At 46.3% G+C, this 19,449-nt stretch overlaps 1 protein-coding gene and 2 long non-coding RNA genes across 10 annotated transcripts in view; 2 read left to right on the forward strand and 1 right to left on the reverse strand.

Moving 5' to 3' along the window:
- The window catches only part of LOC117808140 (protein unc-80 homolog), a 38,676-nt gene extending 23,713 nt beyond the window's left edge, over nt 1-14,963 (forward strand). Inside the window, 36 exon segments of the mRNA XM_034677670.1 lie at nt 19-222; nt 308-415; nt 504-642; nt 775-956; nt 1,052-1,183; nt 2,525-2,711; nt 2,862-2,993; nt 3,077-3,220; nt 3,300-3,400; nt 3,486-3,572; nt 3,655-3,838; nt 3,934-4,028; nt 4,147-4,236; nt 4,322-4,423; nt 4,512-4,692; nt 4,780-5,045; nt 5,120-5,254; nt 5,346-5,484; nt 5,602-5,698; nt 5,786-5,956; nt 6,045-6,137; nt 6,226-6,444; nt 6,539-6,769; nt 8,109-8,232; nt 8,316-8,441; nt 8,518-8,641; nt 8,742-8,948; nt 9,023-9,207; nt 9,290-9,455; nt 9,543-9,722; nt 9,812-9,959; nt 10,392-10,448; nt 11,324-11,405; nt 11,509-11,614; nt 12,172-12,386; nt 12,473-14,963. Of these exon segments, the coding sequence (XP_034533561.1) occupies nt 19-222; nt 308-415; nt 504-642; nt 775-956; nt 1,052-1,183; nt 2,525-2,711; nt 2,862-2,993; nt 3,077-3,220; nt 3,300-3,400; nt 3,486-3,572; nt 3,655-3,838; nt 3,934-4,028; nt 4,147-4,236; nt 4,322-4,423; nt 4,512-4,692; nt 4,780-5,045; nt 5,120-5,254; nt 5,346-5,484; nt 5,602-5,698; nt 5,786-5,956; nt 6,045-6,137; nt 6,226-6,444; nt 6,539-6,769; nt 8,109-8,232; nt 8,316-8,441; nt 8,518-8,641; nt 8,742-8,948; nt 9,023-9,207; nt 9,290-9,455; nt 9,543-9,722; nt 9,812-9,959; nt 10,392-10,448; nt 11,324-11,405; nt 11,509-11,614; nt 12,172-12,386; nt 12,473-12,985 (5,652 nt within the window). The 3' untranslated portion in view covers nt 12,986-14,963.
- Nucleotides 4,978-19,449, reverse strand: part of LOC117808142 — a 15,193-nt gene continuing 721 nt past the window's right edge. For both annotated transcript variants that reach the window (XR_004630162.1, XR_004630163.1), the window contains 3 exons: nt 15,144-15,147; nt 10,526-10,530; nt 4,978-4,987 (listed from right to left, as the gene is read on the reverse strand). This is a non-coding gene — a long non-coding RNA (uncharacterized LOC117808142). The remainder of the gene's footprint in view (nt 4,988-10,525; nt 10,531-15,143; nt 15,148-19,449) is intronic.
- LOC117808141 lies at nt 15,402-19,449 on the forward strand. Of its 7 annotated transcripts, none has more exons than XR_004630157.1 (8): nt 15,402-15,578; nt 15,716-15,916; nt 16,249-16,351; nt 16,521-16,616; nt 17,078-17,221; nt 17,308-17,411; nt 17,683-17,830; nt 17,916-18,227. It is a non-coding gene; the product is annotated as an uncharacterized LOC117808141 (long non-coding RNA). The 7 variants fall into 7 exon arrangements; XR_004630160.1 differs by adding an exon at nt 19,391-19,449 and having other exon boundaries at nt 15,404-15,916; nt 17,916-18,003; XR_004630161.1 differs by having other exon boundaries at nt 15,402-15,916; nt 17,667-17,830.

Here is a 19,449-nt window from a genome sequence, read left to right on the forward strand (position 1 = left end):
TCTTTTCCCTCTCTGCAGATTATGATCCTTCTCTGCAACCAGCAGAGTTTCATCTGCACCCACATCGACTTCTGTCACCCACGCTGCTACCAGCACCACAGCCGCTCCTGCGCCCGCCTGGTCCGCGCCATCAAGCTGGTGTACGGGGAGACGGTGGACAGCCTGAGAGAGGACAGCACCTCCTCCAGTAACATCGGGGCACGACCCAAGAAGAGTAAAGAGGTCAGTTCTTACAACAGAGTTCTCAGCTTGTTTATAAAGCTGTTGTTTTTAAGGTGGTTTTTAAAAAGTGTTGTCTGGGTTTTAGTGTTCAGACAAGTCCTGCCTGAGGACGCCGTCCATGAAGAGGAGACCCAACGACCCAAACACAGAGGGGAAGAAGGACACAGGCATGCTGAAGTACATCCGTAACCAGGTGAACTATTCAAACTACATTCTGAAGGCTCTTTGTTCTTTAAATCGAGCACTTGATCAGACTTTCTTACATTCATGTCTCCGTCCAGGTGATGAGTTTGGCTCCAGCTCCTCTTTCGCTGCTGATCAAAGCGGCTCCCATCCTAACAGACGACATGTACGGAGACATCCAGCCTGCGGCGTGGGAGCTCCTGCTCAGCGTGGACGAACATATGGCGGCAGCTGCTGGTGAGTCTAGCATCAGGCTGCAAATCAGTGGCCTGTGAGTCACTGTAGGATGTTCTGCCCTTCAGAGTTTATCTTCCTTTTACATATTTAACTCCCTCTCTCCTGCCTCCTCCCTCTCTGAACTCCCTGCAGCTGCCATGTTTCTCCTGTGCGCCGTAAAGGTCCCGGACGCGGTGACCGAAATGATGATGGCAGAGTTCCATCACCAGGAGGCCTGCCAGCGCATCAACTCCATCCTGAAGTTTTACACGCTGTGGCGTTTCCGCTACCAGGTGTGGCCTCGCATGGAGGAGGGAGCCCAACAGATCTTTAAGGTGCAGTTTGAAAGTATATCTCTTACATGTTTGATAATTCAAGAGGCTTATAATTTCTCACATGTACAACACACTGTATTTTTCTTATGTTCCAGATCCCTCCACCCAGCATCAACTTCACTCTGCCGTCCCCCATACTCGGCATGCCCTGTGTCCCCATTTTTGACCCTCCCTGGGTGCCCCAGAACACAGGCAGCGTTCAGGATCCAATCAATGAAGACCAGTCTGTAAGTCTGTGTTGGACTGCCTTATATGCATATACTTACTAATATAACTTCTGTAAACAAACACTTTCAAAAACAGATTTAATTTGAGGTGACATTAGCAGACATAAGATTGAATATATTCGTTAAATGAAGTCAATCACAGCTCACTGATGCACAGAGACAAATACACTGATCTGAGTCAGGTTGCTTCATTAGTCGTCTAATCCAGATTACTACCATACTTGTCCAAATGTAGAGTTATCCAGATTATCCCAATAAACACAGCAATGCAGGAGCAAACATCCCCTGGTGATCCCCTCCCAAACAGAGACATTGCACTTTAGACTGCTTTAAAAAACATTTGTTACTGCTGAGCAAAATGTGGACAACTGCACCAAGAAATCTGCTAACCAATAAAAATGTGTCACTCATATCTTTAAAGTAAAAATGTGTTTATAAAGCCGTGAATTAGATTTCTTGGTGTATTCCTTTTACTTCTTTTTTTTTCTTATATGCATGATAACCAAAATGTGTTGAATAGATTTCTGCGAGCACCTGTTCTATAATTTACCTATCGACTGTCTTTGTTTTTAGTACTCCACATTAATTCAGTCAGTCCATACCATAGTAAGTTGGTATTTCTGTCCGGATGTTTGTGCTGATGCATCTTGTTACCTCAGATCATTAAAGACAGGAGAGGAGTTTTTTCACTATTAACAGTTGGGAGCTGTAGTTCTTCATCCAGGATCAGAAGCTGGGAGGTCGGGGAGGAGGGGGAGTCTCATGGGTCATTTCTGATAGTTGCATCTTGATCAGTGACACACACCACACTTTGGAAAAAAAGCACACGGATTTAACAGCATGCATCAGACATTCAGACATTTTGTGTGTGTCGTGCTGTTGATGCATGGTCATTGGATGAGGATGACTTTGCTGTGTATGTTTTTTCATATCATGCCTATTTGGAAATGTATGTGTATGAGCATTTGTGCGAATGCTGTGAGGCATTTACTGTACACAAGATACAGTAAATTCTCCAAAACCCAGTCTGAACACATTTATTTGTGTCACAATTTGTCTGAATTGGAATATTTTCTTCTTATGATGCTCAGGATCGCATTAGAGCATGAGATCAATGTGCTGGTGGAGAGTTACTGTATTAATGTGTTGTCTAGTCATTCTAAGTTAAGAAGCTTGTTAGATAGAAAAGCTGTGCACACAAATTCCTGACAAATGGAAACATTTATTTTGTAGTATTTTTCTGCATAATCTCATTCTAAATACACAAGTCTGCATTTTCTGCCTCTGTGCCACTTAATCCAACGCCGACCCGCTTCATCCGTGCCACCTTCATTTTTCCAGAAATCCTTTTCAGCACGGGCCGTGTCGCGCTCCCACCAGCGGGCCGAGCACATCCTGAAGAACCTGCAGCAGGAGGAGGAGAAGCGGCGTCTGGGGCGCGAGGCGAGCATCATCACCGCCATCCCCATGGCTCAGGAGGCGTGCTACGAGCCCACCTGCAGCCCCCCGCCCGAGCAGGAGGAAGAAGGTGGGGCTTCCAGGCACATGTGCATTAAAATACTGACACTCAAGGAGTTAATGTTTTCAAAATGCATGATTTTGACACTTGATGACGAAGCAAACTCTGTGCCATGATATCATGTTGTTGTTTCTGTGTGTCGGACATTACTCCCGCCAGCAGAAGAAGTGGTGAACCTGACATCCCGCCGCTTGTCCGTCAGCCCTTCCTGCACCTCCAGCAACTCCCACAGGAACTACTCCTTCCGCCGAGGCTCGGTGTGGTCAGTACGCTCCATGGCGAGCGCTGAAGGTATGTAATAATGAACACCATGAAGTAAAACCTGAGCTTATCCTCCTTAAACGACCTCTGAGACGTCTCCTTTCTGCTTCCAGATGAAGAAAACACAACAGAGCACACACCTACTCATCACATGTTGCAGCCACCACAAGCTGTTTTCCCAGCATGCATCTGTGCTGCAGTGCTACCTATTGTGCACCTCATGGAGGACGGGGAGGTTAGAGAGGATGGCGTGGCAGGTAGGTGCCTTACGATGTTTGTTTTCTTGGTGCTATGATTTATTTGCATGTACGAACTCTTCCTTTAATGTTTCCTCAGTGAGCGCTGTGGCACAACAAATCCTCTGGAACTGCCTGATTGAAGACCCCGCCCTTGTTCTCCGCCACTTCCTTGAAAAACTGACAGTCAGCAATCGACAGGTAGGTCAACTTCTTACAGACAAACAGCCTCACATCCAGTAACCCCAATCCTGAGCCGTGTAACCACTTCTAATCCTTCTGTCAGGATGAGCTCATGTACATGCTGAGGAAGCTCCTCCTCAACATCGGAGATCTGCCCGCTCAGACTTCTCACATCCTCTTCAACTACCTGGTAAAACAAAAACAAACACTCATATCCTTTATTTATATGTTCAGTACACCTTCAGTTCTCAAAGTGAGATCTTCCCTCTCAGGTGGGGCTCATCATGTATTTCGTGCGGACCCCATGTGAGTGGGGAATGGACGCCATCTCCGCCACGCTGACCTTCCTGTGGGAGGTGGTGGGCTACGTGGAGGGGCTCTTCTTTAAAGACCTCAAGCAGACCATGAAAAAGGAGCAGTGTGAGGTCAAACTGCTCGTCACTGCATCCATGCCAGGTGAAATTACAGAGGCTGTTTCACACTGTTACAGATTTACTGAGCATCTCATGAGACTCCAGATCTAAATATGTGTTTGTGTACCGTTGATGCAGGAACAAAAACTCTGGTGGTGCACGGGCAGAACGAGTGTGACATCCCGACACAGCTCCCGGTCCATGAAGACACTCAGTTTGAAGCTCTGCTGAAGGTAAAACACCTGAACATGTTTAAGTACAACAGTGTAAACCTCCAGATGGTCATTAGATATATTTGAGGGGTTGTGAAAGTTTGGATTCAGACACTTCTCTCCTTCCTCCTCTCAACAGGAGTGTCTTGAATTCTTCAACATACCTGAGGCCAGATCTGCACACTACTTCCTCATGGACAAACGGTGGAACCTCATCCATTACAGCAAGGTAGAAACATTAATGTGCTTTTATTGGTTGTAGAACTTTGTTAATATGGTCTTAAAGGAACAATGGTGCTCTCTTTGTCCTCCAGACTTATGTAAGAGACATCTACCCGTTCAGGAGGTCAGTGTCTCCTCAGCTCAACCTGGTCCACATGCTGCCAGACAAAGGACAGGAGCTCATCCAGAAACAGGTAATAAATAAACTGCAGTAAAATGTAGAAAGGTGGATTTCTTCTTCCTGCTTGTGTTCTGCATTCTGTAATCTTCTTTCTTCTTCAGGTGTTTTCCCGGAAACTAGAGGAAGTCGGTCGCGTCCTCTTCCTCATCTCCCTCACGCAGCACATGCCAGCTGTGCACAAGCAGTCCCACGTTTCCCTGCTGCAAGAGGACCTCCTCCGCCTGCCCTCCTTCCCACGCACTGCCATCGACGCAGAGTTCTCCCTCTTTAACGAGCCACAGGGTGAGACATACTTCCTTTAACCATCTTTTAAATTCACCCTGTGGTTTTTATCTCATCACTCCTCCTCCCTCTCTCTTTCTTTCTCAGGTAAGGAGCTGTTTGGTCTGGACACCCTCCACAAGGTGTTGTGGATCAAGCTGCTGGAGGAGATGTTTCTTGGCATGCCCAGTGAGTACCCGTGGGGCGACGAGATGATGCTGTTCCTCAACGTCTTTAATGGAGCTCTGCTGCTGCACCCGGAGGACAGCGCCCTCCTCCGGCAGTACACCGCCACCGCCATCAACACAGCTGTTCACTTCAACCACCTCTTCTCCCTGAGTGGGTACCAGTGGATCCTGCCCACCATGCTGCAGGTGAGACAAGTTTAGGATTAGATCTCTCTTAGATACAAATACAGAGACTTGATCCTCTTTTGTTGCTCTGTCAGGTTTATGCAGACTATGAGAGCAACCCTCTGCTGAGGCAGGGCATCGAGTTCTGCTGCCGCCAGTTCTACATCCTCCACCGCAAACCCTTCATCCTGCAGCTGTTTGCAAGCGTCGCTCCACTGTTGGAATTCACAGTAAGTCTCCTGAGTGCACACACAGCCTACACTCAGGCAGATGAATCTAAAGAGCATGGACATTTTCATTCTTTCTCTCTCTATCTCTCAGACCAGCACCAGTACCGGTCTGTCTAAAGGAGTGTCTGCTCAGTGTCTGTTTGACCTGCTGGTCTCTCTGGAGGGCGAGACCCAGGACTCTCTGGATGCTCTGGAGCTGGTTAAAGCTGAGAAACCTCTACGCTCTTTAGGTGAGTCACTTTACCTTACCTGTAAACCTCCAGAAAGACAGCTTCAATGCATGATTAATGATCTTGAACAACTTCATGGAAAGCTCTTAATATTCTGCTGCTGCTTGTTTCTTGCAGATTTTTGTTATGGTAACGAGGACTTGGCCTTCTCCATCAGCGAGGCCATCAAACTCTGCGTCACTGTCGTCGCCTACGCCCCTGAATCCTTCAGGAGGTAACAGAAACATATCAAGGATTTCTCTCTTCACCTTCATCTTTGTGTTCAGCTCATCTACAGATGTTGTGTCACGTGTCTCTGCAGTCTCCAGATGCTGATGGTGCTGGAGGCCTTGGTCCCCTGCCACCTCCAGAAGCTGAAGAGCAACACAGTAACGATGGAGTCCGCCTCAGCAGCCAGGGATGAGATTGCTGCCATCGCCGCTCTGGCCACATCGCTGCAGGCGCTTCTCTACAGCTCTGAGACTCTTACAAGGTCAGGAAGAGGAGAACAAAGTGACACAGTTTGGGACTTCTTACAACACTTTAATTTAATCCACCTCCATCCTCCTCCTCCTCCACAGGCCCATGACAGCCCCGCAGTTGTCCCGCTGTGATCAAGGCCACAAGGGAGGAACTACAGCTAACCACGCCATGTCAGGAGGAGTCAACACCAGGTACCTACATACAGGAGAGGGTTTAACTGACCTTAAACTGCAGAAACAACAAAACTAAAGACCTGTATGTGTGTGTGTCTGTTCCCAGGGACAACCTCCACCTGTTAGAGGAGGGCCAAGGCATGCCGAGGGAAGAGCTGGACGAGCGCATAGCAAGGGAGGAGTTCCGCCGGCCTCGAGAGTCCCTGTTAAACATCTGCACTGAGTTTTACAAACACTGTGGACCGAGGCTGAAGATCCTGCAGAACGTGGCCGGTGAGCCGAGGGTCACGGCTCTGGAGCTGCTCGACATCAAGTCCCACATGAGGTGAGGGGATGCTTCATGTTTTGCAGATTTATGGAATAGCTTCACATACTGCTGATTTGTGCTGAAGGTGTCTCTGTGTGTCTCTCTCTCTCAGGCTGGCAGAGATCGCCCACGCCCTGCTGAAGCTGGCGCCCTACGACACCCTGACCATGGAGAGCCGAGGGCTGCGGCGCTACATCATGGAGATGCTTCCCATCACAGACTGGTCGTCCGAGGCCGTCCGCCCCGCCCTCATCCTCATCCTGAAGAGGCTGGACCGCATGTTCAACAAGATCCACAAGATGCCTACGCTCAGGTGCGCTCGCCCACAGGCACTATGCACCAGGTCTGTTGAATACGATCCTCTCCTCTCTCCGTTTCCTGTGAGTGTATCGTGCTGTGCCGGTGCCGTGCTGTGGTCTGTAGATAGACGGCTTCTTGGCACTGTCCTCTGTAGCGCTGCCTTCGTGGTGCTGTGACCGTAAGTGCTGGTGGTGGTGCTGCTGTGGTGTGTTTTCGTGCAGGCGCGTGTGTGTGAAAGAGGAGGTGAGTGAACTAACAATCCATTTCAGCGTTCCCTCAAAGCCAGAGTCCAGTCTTATGTCATGGAATATGTAATGTGTAAAGCAACACTCAGAGCCTGGACATGTTGACGTTTAATGCTTAAGTTTTTATGATTTCCAAATTACCATTGTTTCAATTTCATAGCAAGAGAGGAGAGAGAAACTGTATTCCATAGGATGTACACTGCAAAAACTCCAAATCTTACTAATCTAGTTAAATATTAAATACCTTGTTAAAGTACTAGTACTCTTAGTTTGTCACTTAGCATTCATAAAATTGCAGCTTAAGAAAGAAGACATAAAAATACTCAGATGGAGCAAGATAGATACTTTGAACCTTTCTGATATTGAAGCCTGACCTCCCCCTGGTTCTGTTTGGAGTCTCTGATCATTTTACAGCTTAATAGACGCCAACAATGACTTGTATCATCTGCTGTTATCATAGCAAGAAGACTCACTGTGATGTTTTGGAAAAATCAGAACCCTCACCTGTGTATCTGGACACTTACTTGACTTGTGACCCCTGCTTCAGTACATTTAGGATGCAAACTGTGACGACCATCTTTTTGAGCGACCTGCAGTGAAGCCCCAGTCAGCAGGGAGGGATAAAGTGATTGTTGTTTCCCCTTTGTTGTTCTCCTTTGTTTTCTCTGTGACTTGTTTGTTGAGGAGATAAGGACAAACCATGTAGCATTGGATGTTTCATTTCTGCTCCCTCAATTAAAAAACAGATCTAAACTAATCTTTCACCCTTTTCTGTGACACAAGACTGTCTGGCTCAGAGGGAACTCTACTCACAGGTGTGTTTTTTTCACGCCAGGATGTGTTACTGCCGTATTGAGCTGGCTGTGTTTGTGAGCTTTGCTTTATATGACTATCCATGCTGTCTGTATTTAAAGCAGTCACATAGAGGGTGATTTTAGCTCTGGAGACATTAATGGAGCAGTAGATACTTCATGTGTATTTGATGATACACGTCATTTGAAAGAAGATGGTGAGATAAAAAAGAGGAAACTACATTTTTATTCTGTGTGTCATTTTTGTGTCCCTGCCCTTTTTTTACTCATGACATTGTGTTTTAATTGGGTGTGGGGTGGTGCTGTATGGGTGGGTGTTCTCCAGGAGACAGGTGGAGTGGGAGGCAGCCAGCAGCCTGATCGAGGGGATCTGCCTGACGCTGCAGCGGCAGCCCATCATCTCCTTCCTCCCTCACCTCCGCTCGCTGATCAACGTCTGCGTCAACCTGGTACAGAAACACAAAGACAGAGAATGAATGAAACTTCTTCACGGTAGTTCTTGAAGTGATCACCTCTCTGCTTTGCTCCACAGGTGATGGGTGTAGTCGGTCCCTCCAGCGTGGCAGACGGGCTCCCTCTTCTCCACCTCAGCCCGTACCTCTCTCCTCCGCTGCCCTTCAGCACCGCTGTGGTCAGACTGGTGGCTCTGCAGATACAGGTAGGCCTCAGCTTTCCTCACTCATCACCTGCTCTGACTGATCATATCTAACCTTCATTGTTGTTTCCTGTTCTAGGCCCTGAAAGAAGACTTCCCACTCAGTCATGTGATCTCACCGTTCACCAATCAGGAGAGGCGAGAGGGGATGCTGCTCAACCTGCTCATTCCCTTTGTGCTCACGGTGGGCTCTGGAAGCAAAGGTAAGGCTTTAAGCAGCCTGGATGTTTCAGTCCTGCAGATATTAGAAGACAGAGAGGACAGGTTCACTTCAATGTTTTCCCTGTGTGTGTCTCTCTGCAGACAGCCCTCACCTGGAGCCGCCTGAAATCTTCCTGCTCCTCCAAACAGTCATCAATATCCTCCTCCCTCCTCGCATCATTTCCACCTCCCGCACCAAGAACTTCATGCTGGACGCCTCCCCGGCTCACTGCTCCACGCCGGGCGACACCGGGAAGGATCTGCGCAGGGAGGGCTTAGCAGAGTCCACCAGCCAGGCTGCGTATCTAGGTATGAATGGCAAAAAGTACACCTTCTTTATCGTGTGCTGTGCTTCTCTCATCATCCTCCTCTTCCCTCTGCAGCTCTGAAGGTGGTGCTGGTGTGCTTCGAGCGCTCCTTGGGGAACCAGTGGTACCGGCTGAGCCTGCAGGTGAAGGAGATGGCTCTGAGGAAGGTGGGTGGCCTCGCCTTCTGGGACTTCATCGACTTCATTGTACGAACCCGGATCCCTATATTCGTCCTGCTGAGGCCGTTCATTCAGTGCAAGGTGAACTGCTTTACACTGGAGTGTTGATTCACTTAAAGTGTGTGTTTCCTTCAGTGATCCTGATTTGTGTATTTGTCTGTAGTTGTTGACTCAGCCTGCAGACTCCCAGGAGGAGATCACAGCTCGTCATCACATCGCCGACCAGCTGGAGCGACGGTTCATCCCACGCCCGCTCTGCAAGAGCTCGCTGTTTGCTGAGTTTAACAATGAGCTCAAGATCCTCAAGGAGGCCGTGCACAGCGGCTCAGGTCAGACACTGAAACATGAACCTCTATTTTTGAATTTATCTGATCTTTTATGTTTGAATCATGATTCCTTTTATTCCTGTTGAACAGCCTATCAGGGCAAGACGTCCATCAGCACAGTCGGAACCTCAACATCAGCTTATCGTCTCAGTTTGGCCACCATGTCCCGCTCCAACACAGGGACCGGCACAGTGTGGGAACAGGACAGCCAGCCGTCACGCCAGCCCTCCCAGGATACGCTCAGCCGCACAGACGAGGACGATGAAGAGAGTCAGAAACACCTCCTCTTTACACTCCATCTTCTTGTTAAATTTACACTCACTCAATCTAAACTGACTCTGCTCTCTCCTCCCGTCCAGATGACTCCATGAGCATCCCCAGCGTGGTGAGCGAGCACGAGGCCTTCCTGCCCAGAGTGATCTCACAGCGCCGCTTCTCCAGCCACGCCACGGGCTCCGCAGCCTCGCAGCCCGAGGCGCCTCGCAGCACCATGCTGCCCAGCCACAGGTGACGGTCACAACACACATGAGAACACACACCAGCATGACGTGTAGCTAAATCTAAACTACAGAAGAAGAAGGTTTCTGCACCACTGACACTCAACAAGTCATGGAGATACTCCTCCTAGAGTTCATGTGAACTTCCAAGGATTCAAATCTCAGCTTGTTTATCTTTTATGTTTAATTAATATTTGGAAACCAGTCATATCCCACAACCACGGCCATCTTTTTCTGTATATCTCTGTTGATTGAACTGTTTTTACTCGACAGTGTCAGAGCAGCATTGTGACGTAGCTAACACTCTGTAGTCATGGTAAGAATGAACCTGTTGACCCTCCCTCGCCCCGCTCTCTCTCTGGGCTCAGGGACGTTGATGGATCTCAAGAACACATCCCTAAACTCCCCCCCTTCTCCCCCCTCCGCCCCCCCCTTTTTACAGTGAACCCAATGTGCTAGATGAGTCCCAGGGCCTTCTGCAGGAGGGTAACCTCTCTAGGTACAGTGGGCCTCTCTCTCTCTGTGTCCCATTGGTGCGTTTCTTGCATCTGTCCGGGAGGGGCATCGCCTCGGGACGGCCTCTTCTGATGGCTGCCTCCTCGTTGATCACTCATCCACATCCAATCAAATCGCCTCAAAACGGCCACACCTTCCCCCCTCACTCCTCCACCACCTTTCTGTCTCTTTCTCTTTCTGTGTGGGTGCTTGTTTCTATCCCCCTTTTCCCCTTTGAGCTCCACACTGACCTTCATCTCCTCAGCTCATCTGCTGCGCTATCCTAACCAGGCCTCCCCCCTCCCCTCCCCACCTTAAAGACAGGGCCCTCTCCTTCCTCAGTCCCAGAGCCAGGGAGCTCTGCCTCTGTTTCTCCTCTGTGGGTCTTTTCGAGTTGATGTGCCATCACCAAAGTCAACCTCTCTCCCATCGGTCGCCATGGTGTTTCATACTGTTTACGTGTCTATCAGGCTTCCCGCTGATCAAATTGGGCGTCCTACTCTGGATACCAATCTGTAGGGGTAAGGGGGAACTGGGGTGGCAACTTTTTTTTCTTATCTCTATCAAATTTAGTTTTTGAGCACATTTTTACTTCAAAACATAAGTATTTTTTTGTAATGTGTTGCTGCTCCAGCCCCTACTATCCCCTGTTGTGTTTTCCATGTACAAATCATGGCGGCACTGTTTTTCCTGCACTGTGATTGGCTGTCTTGTAACATACTGTGTGTGTCGTGTAGTGAGTGATTTGGTAGAGTAGCAGCGACGTTAAAAGAAAGTGTGTCGAGAAGAGAAGCAGACCTGGGGGACGGACGCTGTGACCATTTGACATCCTTCTGTTTCCTCTTTGTGCGCGTGTGTTTATGTGATTGGCTGCATCAGGGTGGCCAGCGTGCAGAGTGAACCGGGTCAGCAGAACCTCCTGATCCAGCCCCCGTTAGGAAGAAAGAGAGGACTCAGACAGGTAACATCAGCTTTGTCTTCCAATGTGATACATAAGTGAAGGGAAACCAGAACAGTGCATCAAAGATTGGACTCTGAAGGACTTATTTGTGTCTTTCCTGCAGCTGCGACGGCCCCTGCTATCCATCCCAAAGACTGAACCACGTGGTCGATCAGGAGCGCGTCTCTCCACGACCCGCAGGAGCATCCAGCCCAAGAACAAACCTCTGGGTAGAACACACACACACCTTTACTTGATTAGAAATGATGGAGGACATGTTTAGAAGTTGTTATGAAGGATGAATCTGTGATACTTACCCTGCACTTCAGATCAAGCACACAACATCCCAAATCGATGAGTTTGAACTCTCTGATTAAGACGTTTGACGCGTGTGTGCTGACCTGAAGTGACCCGTCCTCCCCTCTCACCTCTGTCTTTGTTCCTATGCTGTTTGTTGATCCACCTGTCTCCAGACTGACTCTTCTCACTCTGTTCTGTCTCATGCCTTTTGTTTCAAAATAAAGAAACTTTATTGGACTGTGAAGGTGAGACACGTACCCGTACCCATTCCTCTCCACCCTGCAACGGCCCGACCCCCTTTTCTTTGCAACCTCACCCCCCAGTAGGGAGCTCTGCATGTCTGTCTTGCATCCCGTCCCGACCCCTGCCTCCCCGTCCTGTCCCCTTCCCCTGCCTCCACTCTTTGGTGGTGCTACGAGTCAGCGAGCCGCTATCTGGAGTTCTGCTCGGTCTTGTTCTGACCGTGTGCTTGTGTGCTCCCCCACAGCGCACGGAGACCAAAAGAGGTCAGTGACGTTCACAGAGAATCAAGGCCAGCAGGTGTCCGCAGGGGCCGGCAAGCCTCCGACGCCAAGCACCATGGAGCCTCCAGCCGAGGGCAGGAAGGACAGCCCTGCTCTCTCAAAGTCCCCGACTCTTGAGGTGCCCACTGTCTTGGCTGCAACCGTCACTGCAGACCTGCACGGCCCGGCTAACACACAGGTAGGAGTCTAGAGAAAAGATCAAGGTGTTAAAATCTCAGAACTGATGAGTCAGATAAACACAGTAAAGATGTGTTTCTGTCTCAGGTTCCTCCAGCCATCAGCAGCAAGGAGAAGAGGGAGCAGTGGGGGCTTCGCAGCAGCCTCTCTCCTCCCCCCTCCATCTCCAGACCCTCCACCCCAACACCCCCATCCCGAACCTGCTCCCCTCTCCCTCTCCCTCTCCCTCTTCCTCTCCCCCTCTCCCGAACCTGCTCTCCTCTCCCTTTGTCCCGCACCTCCTCTCCCCTCCCTCCTCCACTCCCCATACTCACCACAGCTCCAGCCCCAGGTCCTCCACCGCCGCCTCCCCTCCCGCCGGCCCCTCTCCTGCCTCCCCCACCGATGGGACCGTGCAGGATCAGAGAAAGCCCTGGGGACGAGGACACGACTGCTCTGCTCCCCCGCAGAGACACGCTGCTGCAGCTCAGCGACGACGAGGGCACGGAGAACCCCCTCCTCACCCCGCTGCTCTCTCCTCCCTCACCTCGAAGGTCACCTCGCAGGTCTCCCCTACCCCTCAACCCTGTAGACCTGGACCTGGACGAGTCTCACGTGTGAGGAAGGGATCAGGGGTGTTGTTATTTTTCTACCTGTAGCCCAAACCAAACCTGACAGAAAAGAACCGCAAGTTACAGAAAACAGGGAGGCTGTGCCGCACAAATATCTCAATATGAAGAGCAAAAAAGAATGAATGACGATCTTGAAAGAAGGGAATGTACAGACCGGAGAAATGTGGGTTTCTACGCCATGTTTGTGTCCTCTCTCTCTCCTCTGTGTGGCTCTCCAGTTTGTACACAACTTAAACGTTCAGAATAACACCTTTCTACTCCTCCTCCTCCTCCTCCTCCTCCTCCTCCTCCTCCTCCTCCTCCTCCTCCTCCTCATCCCTCTCTCCGCAGGGCCCTTATCGTGTCTGTTAGTGTTTAACATCAACTGAAGAATCATGGTCTGTCCTCATGGCGATGCACCCTGAGGGTTGAATGTATATCTCAGCAGCAGTACCTGTGAGTGTGTTCATGTGTTCTGAGATCAGAGATTATTTTGTATGTTTTACAAAACTATAAATAATTTAGGCAGATTATAAAGAGGGTTGCATTTAAAGATTATCAAACACTGAAGAGTTAAATATAAAAAAAGTCTACATACATTTAAAAAGTGAGACAGAAAGTTGCAGATGTTATTAAAAGTATATTTAGAGTTCTAAATATCAGGGTGAGATGAAGCTCTTTATATCAAATGAAGCAGATGATTTATATAATAAGAAATCAGATTTTATATGACTGAAGATTATAATGTTGTCCCTCATGTTGATGAATTGAGTAGAAGTATGCAGAAGTAGTTGATTGAGAACCAGCAGGTTGAAGATCCTGTGAGGAACTTTGGCGCCCTCTTGTGGCCAAAGCAGTACATTGCAAGTCTGCTGATTTTCTCCTCCATGTATAATCAACCTTCATGCTGACTGTTTAGTCTGCTTTTGGAGCTCATGAAGTAACACCAACATACATAAGTAGCCATAAACTCCTCACATAAATAATCTAACCCCCCTTTAAATGAAGTTGTTACCTTAACGTTGCTGCTGAACTTTGTCTCACCCTTTTGACTTAACAAGGACTGAACCAACCTTTGACTTGTTCAGTGTACACTTGTGCCACCCCTCATATTGCCAAACTCACAGTAAATCCCATTACTACAGTGTGTACACGCTGCTCAGTGTCTAAGCAGAGTATTTTATCAGTGACCAAAGACTGTATCTTTGTGTTTCAGTGGTCAGTAATAGCACTTCTGCAAAAACATCCATTTGCTAAAAGCCGCCGCCGTGTGAAGTTGTTCTCTTTGTGTCTGTGATGTTACGCTCACAGACTCCTCTTTTATTGCGACTGTGATGAAGCGATGCAGTAGATAGCTGTTACCTCGTTGCTCATTTCCATGCCTTAACAGAGAAATATCAACATGTTTGTACATATATATAAATATATATTTAGTATTTATATGAATTTAATGTCTGCTGAAAACCTCATACCTCCATAGTGTCCACGTGTAAATGTTCACCACATCTGGATATCCAAATCAAACATTATTTATTTTTGGAGTACACTTTGTTTTGTACATAAAGATAGTTTGAGCATTATTAACCATCAAGGAAGAAAACAATAGGATCAGTATGTGCCATAATCCACACCAACGCACTGTGAGTGGTTCTGCTTCTCTCTGCTTGACTTCAGTGCTCTTTTCTTTGACTGTTTGTGAATACACTGTAATCGTTTGGGTGCAAAGAGGTTGTCTGTATGGGGATGGAAAGGGGGATAATGCAGCATCAACGAAGAGAGCTTGTTCTCTGAATCACACCAACGACCACACGTTATATTTAATAAGAAAGATGTTTTTAATCAGAGGGCCGTCAAACTGTTGAATCTGAGTTCCCTTTAAATGTTATGTGTCTGTGTCAAATGACGTCTTCTTTGTGCAAACAAGAATTAAGCTACAGTATATCAGAATATTTCTGGGATATCTAAATAAATGGATATTGTTTACAGTATTTGTTTCATTCTGCTCCTTTCTAATCATGCAACAAAACCAATCACATGTTTAGCTGAGAAATAGTGCTGTTATGTAGACTTGTGGAGGACTGGAGTTGATGAGTGGCAATTCAATACATCAGTTCATCCTTCTACTGGCCCCCGCCCTCCCCCAGGTGAGTACGGTACTAGGGCTCAACCCAGCTGCCCCCCCCCCCCCCCCCCACCACACACACACACACACACACACACACACACACACACACACACACACACACACACATTTTCATTGTATTACATTTAGTATTGCACAAGGGTGTATGAATATTTGTCATAAGTATGTATAATGTACTGTATGAGTGTTTCTGTTGTTGTACTCTCTCCCTCCGTCCAGTAGGGGGCGCTGGCTGACCCTGAAACTGCGCCTGCCCACGAAATACTTCCCCCGTGCGTCACTTCCGTTTCCGGTCGATCCCACTCAGGTGAGCCACCTTGAACCACGTTTCCCGCGAGGACGCTCCACGGCAGGTGTCTATGGCCGGTTCTTATTGAGAAATTAAATTAAAACAGAGCTAAAAGATGATCCACGGAGAAGAGGAGAAGAAGAAAAGACATCGGACCAACATCCGAACGAGGTGAGTCACATTATCACAGAACGTTTGCTCCATGCTTTGCTAACGCTAATGCTAACACTTGTTCTCATACTTGTGATGCTAACCCTGACTCCTGAGGCTCATCCTGCTGACACACGTGTTCATACTTTGTGTTTGAGTTACATTAAACCGAATCGGAGTGGACACAAGAATATAAGAACTGATCTAAGAGCCTGATTGATCGACCTGAGGAGGGCAGCAATACTCTAGCCTGCCTTACTCATAGAAGAAGAAGATCCATGGAGAAGAGGACAAGAAGAAAAGACGTGGGACCAATATCCGAGTGGAGTGGACACTCGAGGAGTGTTGAGAAGAACGAGGTGACTCTGATTATCACCGAACACATGCTCCATGCTTTGCTAATGCTAACACGTGCTCCATGCTTGTGATGCTAACCCTCACTCCGAGACTCACCCTGCTGACACATGTGGTCATACTCTGCGTTTGAGTTACTTTAAATAGTTTGATGCTGTTTCACAATGTGTGCGTTTTGTTTCTGAAGCTCTTCCTGTGAGCTCTACATAGTCTTCATGGGAAATAGGTTCTGGTGTAATGTAGGACAGCCCTTTAAACATCATCTGAAAGTCCAAATATATAACTGCTGTATCACTGTGTTTCTGTTACTGCCATATATGTTTGTATGAATGCACAGAGCAGAGAGTTAATCAGTGGCTGCAGGAAGTCTGGGTCTGTGAGGCCACGTGGTTGGGGAGCTGCAGGCTGCATCGACTTCAGGGAGGATTTGTTTGTCAGACGTAAGTACCTCAATGTAAATATTTTGTGATATTATGCAAACTTTGACACGTGTTGCAGTTTCTGTTATTGTTGTGCTGTGAGCTGCTTTGATTATGTGTGGTAGTTATTGTAAATTGTTTATTTGTATCTCCCTCAGTCTTCCTGTCAAAATAATCTGTCTTCAAACAGATCCAGCTGGTTAGTCTGTTGGAAATGATCAAACAAAGGCAACATCCCAAGCTGCTGAACCCAGAGGTCAACACCTTTTCACCAATAAGGATCCAGGTACACAAACTTGGAAGTGTCTGTCTGTTACAGTGCTAAATGAAGCTCTTGTTATCTTAATGCTTTTAAGAAAGCATTGAGGCTTTCCATCTAATTGGTTCAATCATAGGCTTGAAGCCTCATGGTGCTCCATTTGCTCTACTGCGCCATCAAGTGGACAATAAATGTAATACAAGCACAGTGATTATAATGAGACCATTCCTTTGGTGTGTGAAGCTTTGAATTGAATAAATGAATGATGTTTGTGATGCAAATACATAAATAATGAACTTGAAAATATGGTGTCTGTCTTGTATTTTATTTTGAATCCCCTTGCTGATAGCACGCCCTCTCCTTAGCAACAAATCAGGGTTAAAATACACCTCTTAATGTGATGTTTACACTGTGGTATGAAGAGAACAACAACAAGGACACATACACAGAAGCTTTAGAGTGACAATTAGTTATTCTGTCACATACAGCTGGGATGAGGAGGTCCTACCTGGAGATCTGAAGTGCTCGTTTGGCTCTGTCTTCACTTCCAAGAGGGAGGAACTCCTCTGCTAACACAAGGCGTGCTCATTCATCTGAGTCCACATCACACACATTATAATGTGACTGCTAAGGTAGTGCATAATGCTGCTTTTTCTCCTGCTTGTGTGTACAGAGATGATGTTTCACACCCCTTTGTTTGTTTTGTCGTGTGTCATAGTGGACTTGTCCATCGGTGGGGTCTGGACCAGGAGGATAGAAGAGCAGTGTGAGAAGATGGACGAGCACCAAACAGCAGCTTGAGCAGCTCATCAGATCCCTCAAGTATTCACCCTAACACATGAATAATGACATGATTTTATACATAGCTTTAAGCATGTTGTAGTTGAGGACGTCACCACTAGATGCCACTGTTGTTACAGTATATATTATGTTGAGGACGTCACCACTAGATGTCCCTGTTGTTACATTATAGATTATTTCTATATAAAGTCAGGGTCACTTTATGGGATTGTTTTATTTCCATTATGTGAAAGAAGCACTGTATACTGAAGGGAGTGTAATTTAAAACACTTAAAGTATCATTGATTGTTAGAGCCAAGAGCTGAGGATCCCGGCAGCAGACCAGAAGTATCTCCAAGAAGATGTCTAACATGTACAGGTCCATACCATACTCACGAGTGGGCTCAACCAGGGACCCTCACTGCTACATGAAGGCGTACCTGCACCTGATGGCGTTCAAAGTGAGTATCACTGAGTTTATAAAGTGTGTTTGCTCTCTCCTGAGTGACAATGTTTCCTAACCTGTTTCTTCCCTCCCTCTCTCAGATGTCCTGTCAGAAACTGTGTCCTGGAACAGTGTTACGGCATCCTGGCGGCGCAAGGCCTCACCGTGCTGCAGCACTACCAGACTGAAGTAGGCAGAGGAAGAGAGCTGCTCAGGAGACTATAAAAACACAATTTATGACACGCATTAGGACCCCAGTAAAGTTACCCTCAAGTGCCCCCTGTGCGAAGTAACATCCAACAGGTGTTTGCTTAGCACAGGCTAGTTTATATTGAATTGAAGTCTAAACATATGACATATGATGTGAATGAAATGTAAATGTTCAACATTAAAGGTAAACGTTCAACATTAAAGGTAAATGTTCATTGTTAAATTTAAACCTAAATGTTCAATCTAAAGTTAAAGGTAAATGTTCTAGTTAAAGGTAAATGTTGTAGTTAAAGATAATTGTTCTAGTTAAAGGTAAATGTTCAATCTAAAATTAAAGGTAAATGTTCTAGTTAAAGATAAATGTTGTAGTTAAAGTTAAAGATAAATGTTGTAGTTAAAGTTAAAGATAAATGTTGTAGTTAAAGATACATGTTCAATCTAAAGTTAAAGATAAATGTTGTAGTTAAAGGTAAATGTAGTAAAAGGTAAATGTTCTAGTTAAAGGTAAATGTTCAATTTAAAGTTAAAGGTAAATGTTCTAGTTAAAGGTAAATGTTCAATTTAAAGTTAAAGGTAAATGTTCTAGTTAAAGATAAATGTTCAATCTAAAATTAAAGATAAATGTTCTAATTAAAGCTAAATGTTGTAGTTAAAGGTAAATTTTCAATCTAAAGTTAAAGCTAAATGTTGTAGTTAAAGCTAAATGTTCATTCTAAAATTAAAGGTAAATGTTGTAGTTAAAGATAAATGTAGTTAAAGGTAAATGTTCAATCTAAAGTTAAAGGTAAATGTTGTAGTTACAGGTAAATGTTGTAGTTAAAGGTAAATGTTCAATTTAAAGTTAAAGATAAATGTTGTAATTAAAGCTAAATGTTCTAGTTAAAGGTAAATTTTCAATCTAAAGTTAAAGATAAATGTTCAATCTACAATTAAAGGTAAATGTTGTAGTTAGTAAAGATGCAATTGTTCTATTTAAAGTAAATGTTCAATTTAAAGTCAAAGATAAATGTTGTAATTAAAGCTAAATGTTCTAGTTAAAGGTAAATGTTCAATCTAAAATTAAAGATAAATGTAATTAAAGCTAAATGTTCAATCTAAAGTTAAAGATAAATGTTCTAGTTAAAGATAAATGTTCTAGTTAAACCTAAATGTTCAACTGAAAAGCCTTGTGTTTTTCATGTTAAGTGTCATAGTATAGCCTGTTGTATCTCTTTTAATGGTTTGTTGGAAGTCATATTCTATGTAACACAGTTGAAATGTGTCTGTCAGCATTGGCCCCGCCCACATCATGTTGTGCCAATCAAAACTTTCCCGCACTTTGGCTGTAGTCTAATTGGCTCCACCCCCATGTCTGTCATAACCCCAGGCAACCAATAGCTGAGGCTCTCCAGCTTCTGTCCTGCCCACATCATGAGGTGCAGCACC

This window comes from Notolabrus celidotus, chromosome 24 (genome assembly GCF_009762535.1).
Source record: "Notolabrus celidotus isolate fNotCel1 chromosome 24, fNotCel1.pri, whole genome shotgun sequence".
Lineage (NCBI taxonomy): Eukaryota > Metazoa > Chordata > Actinopteri > Labriformes > Labridae > Notolabrus > Notolabrus celidotus.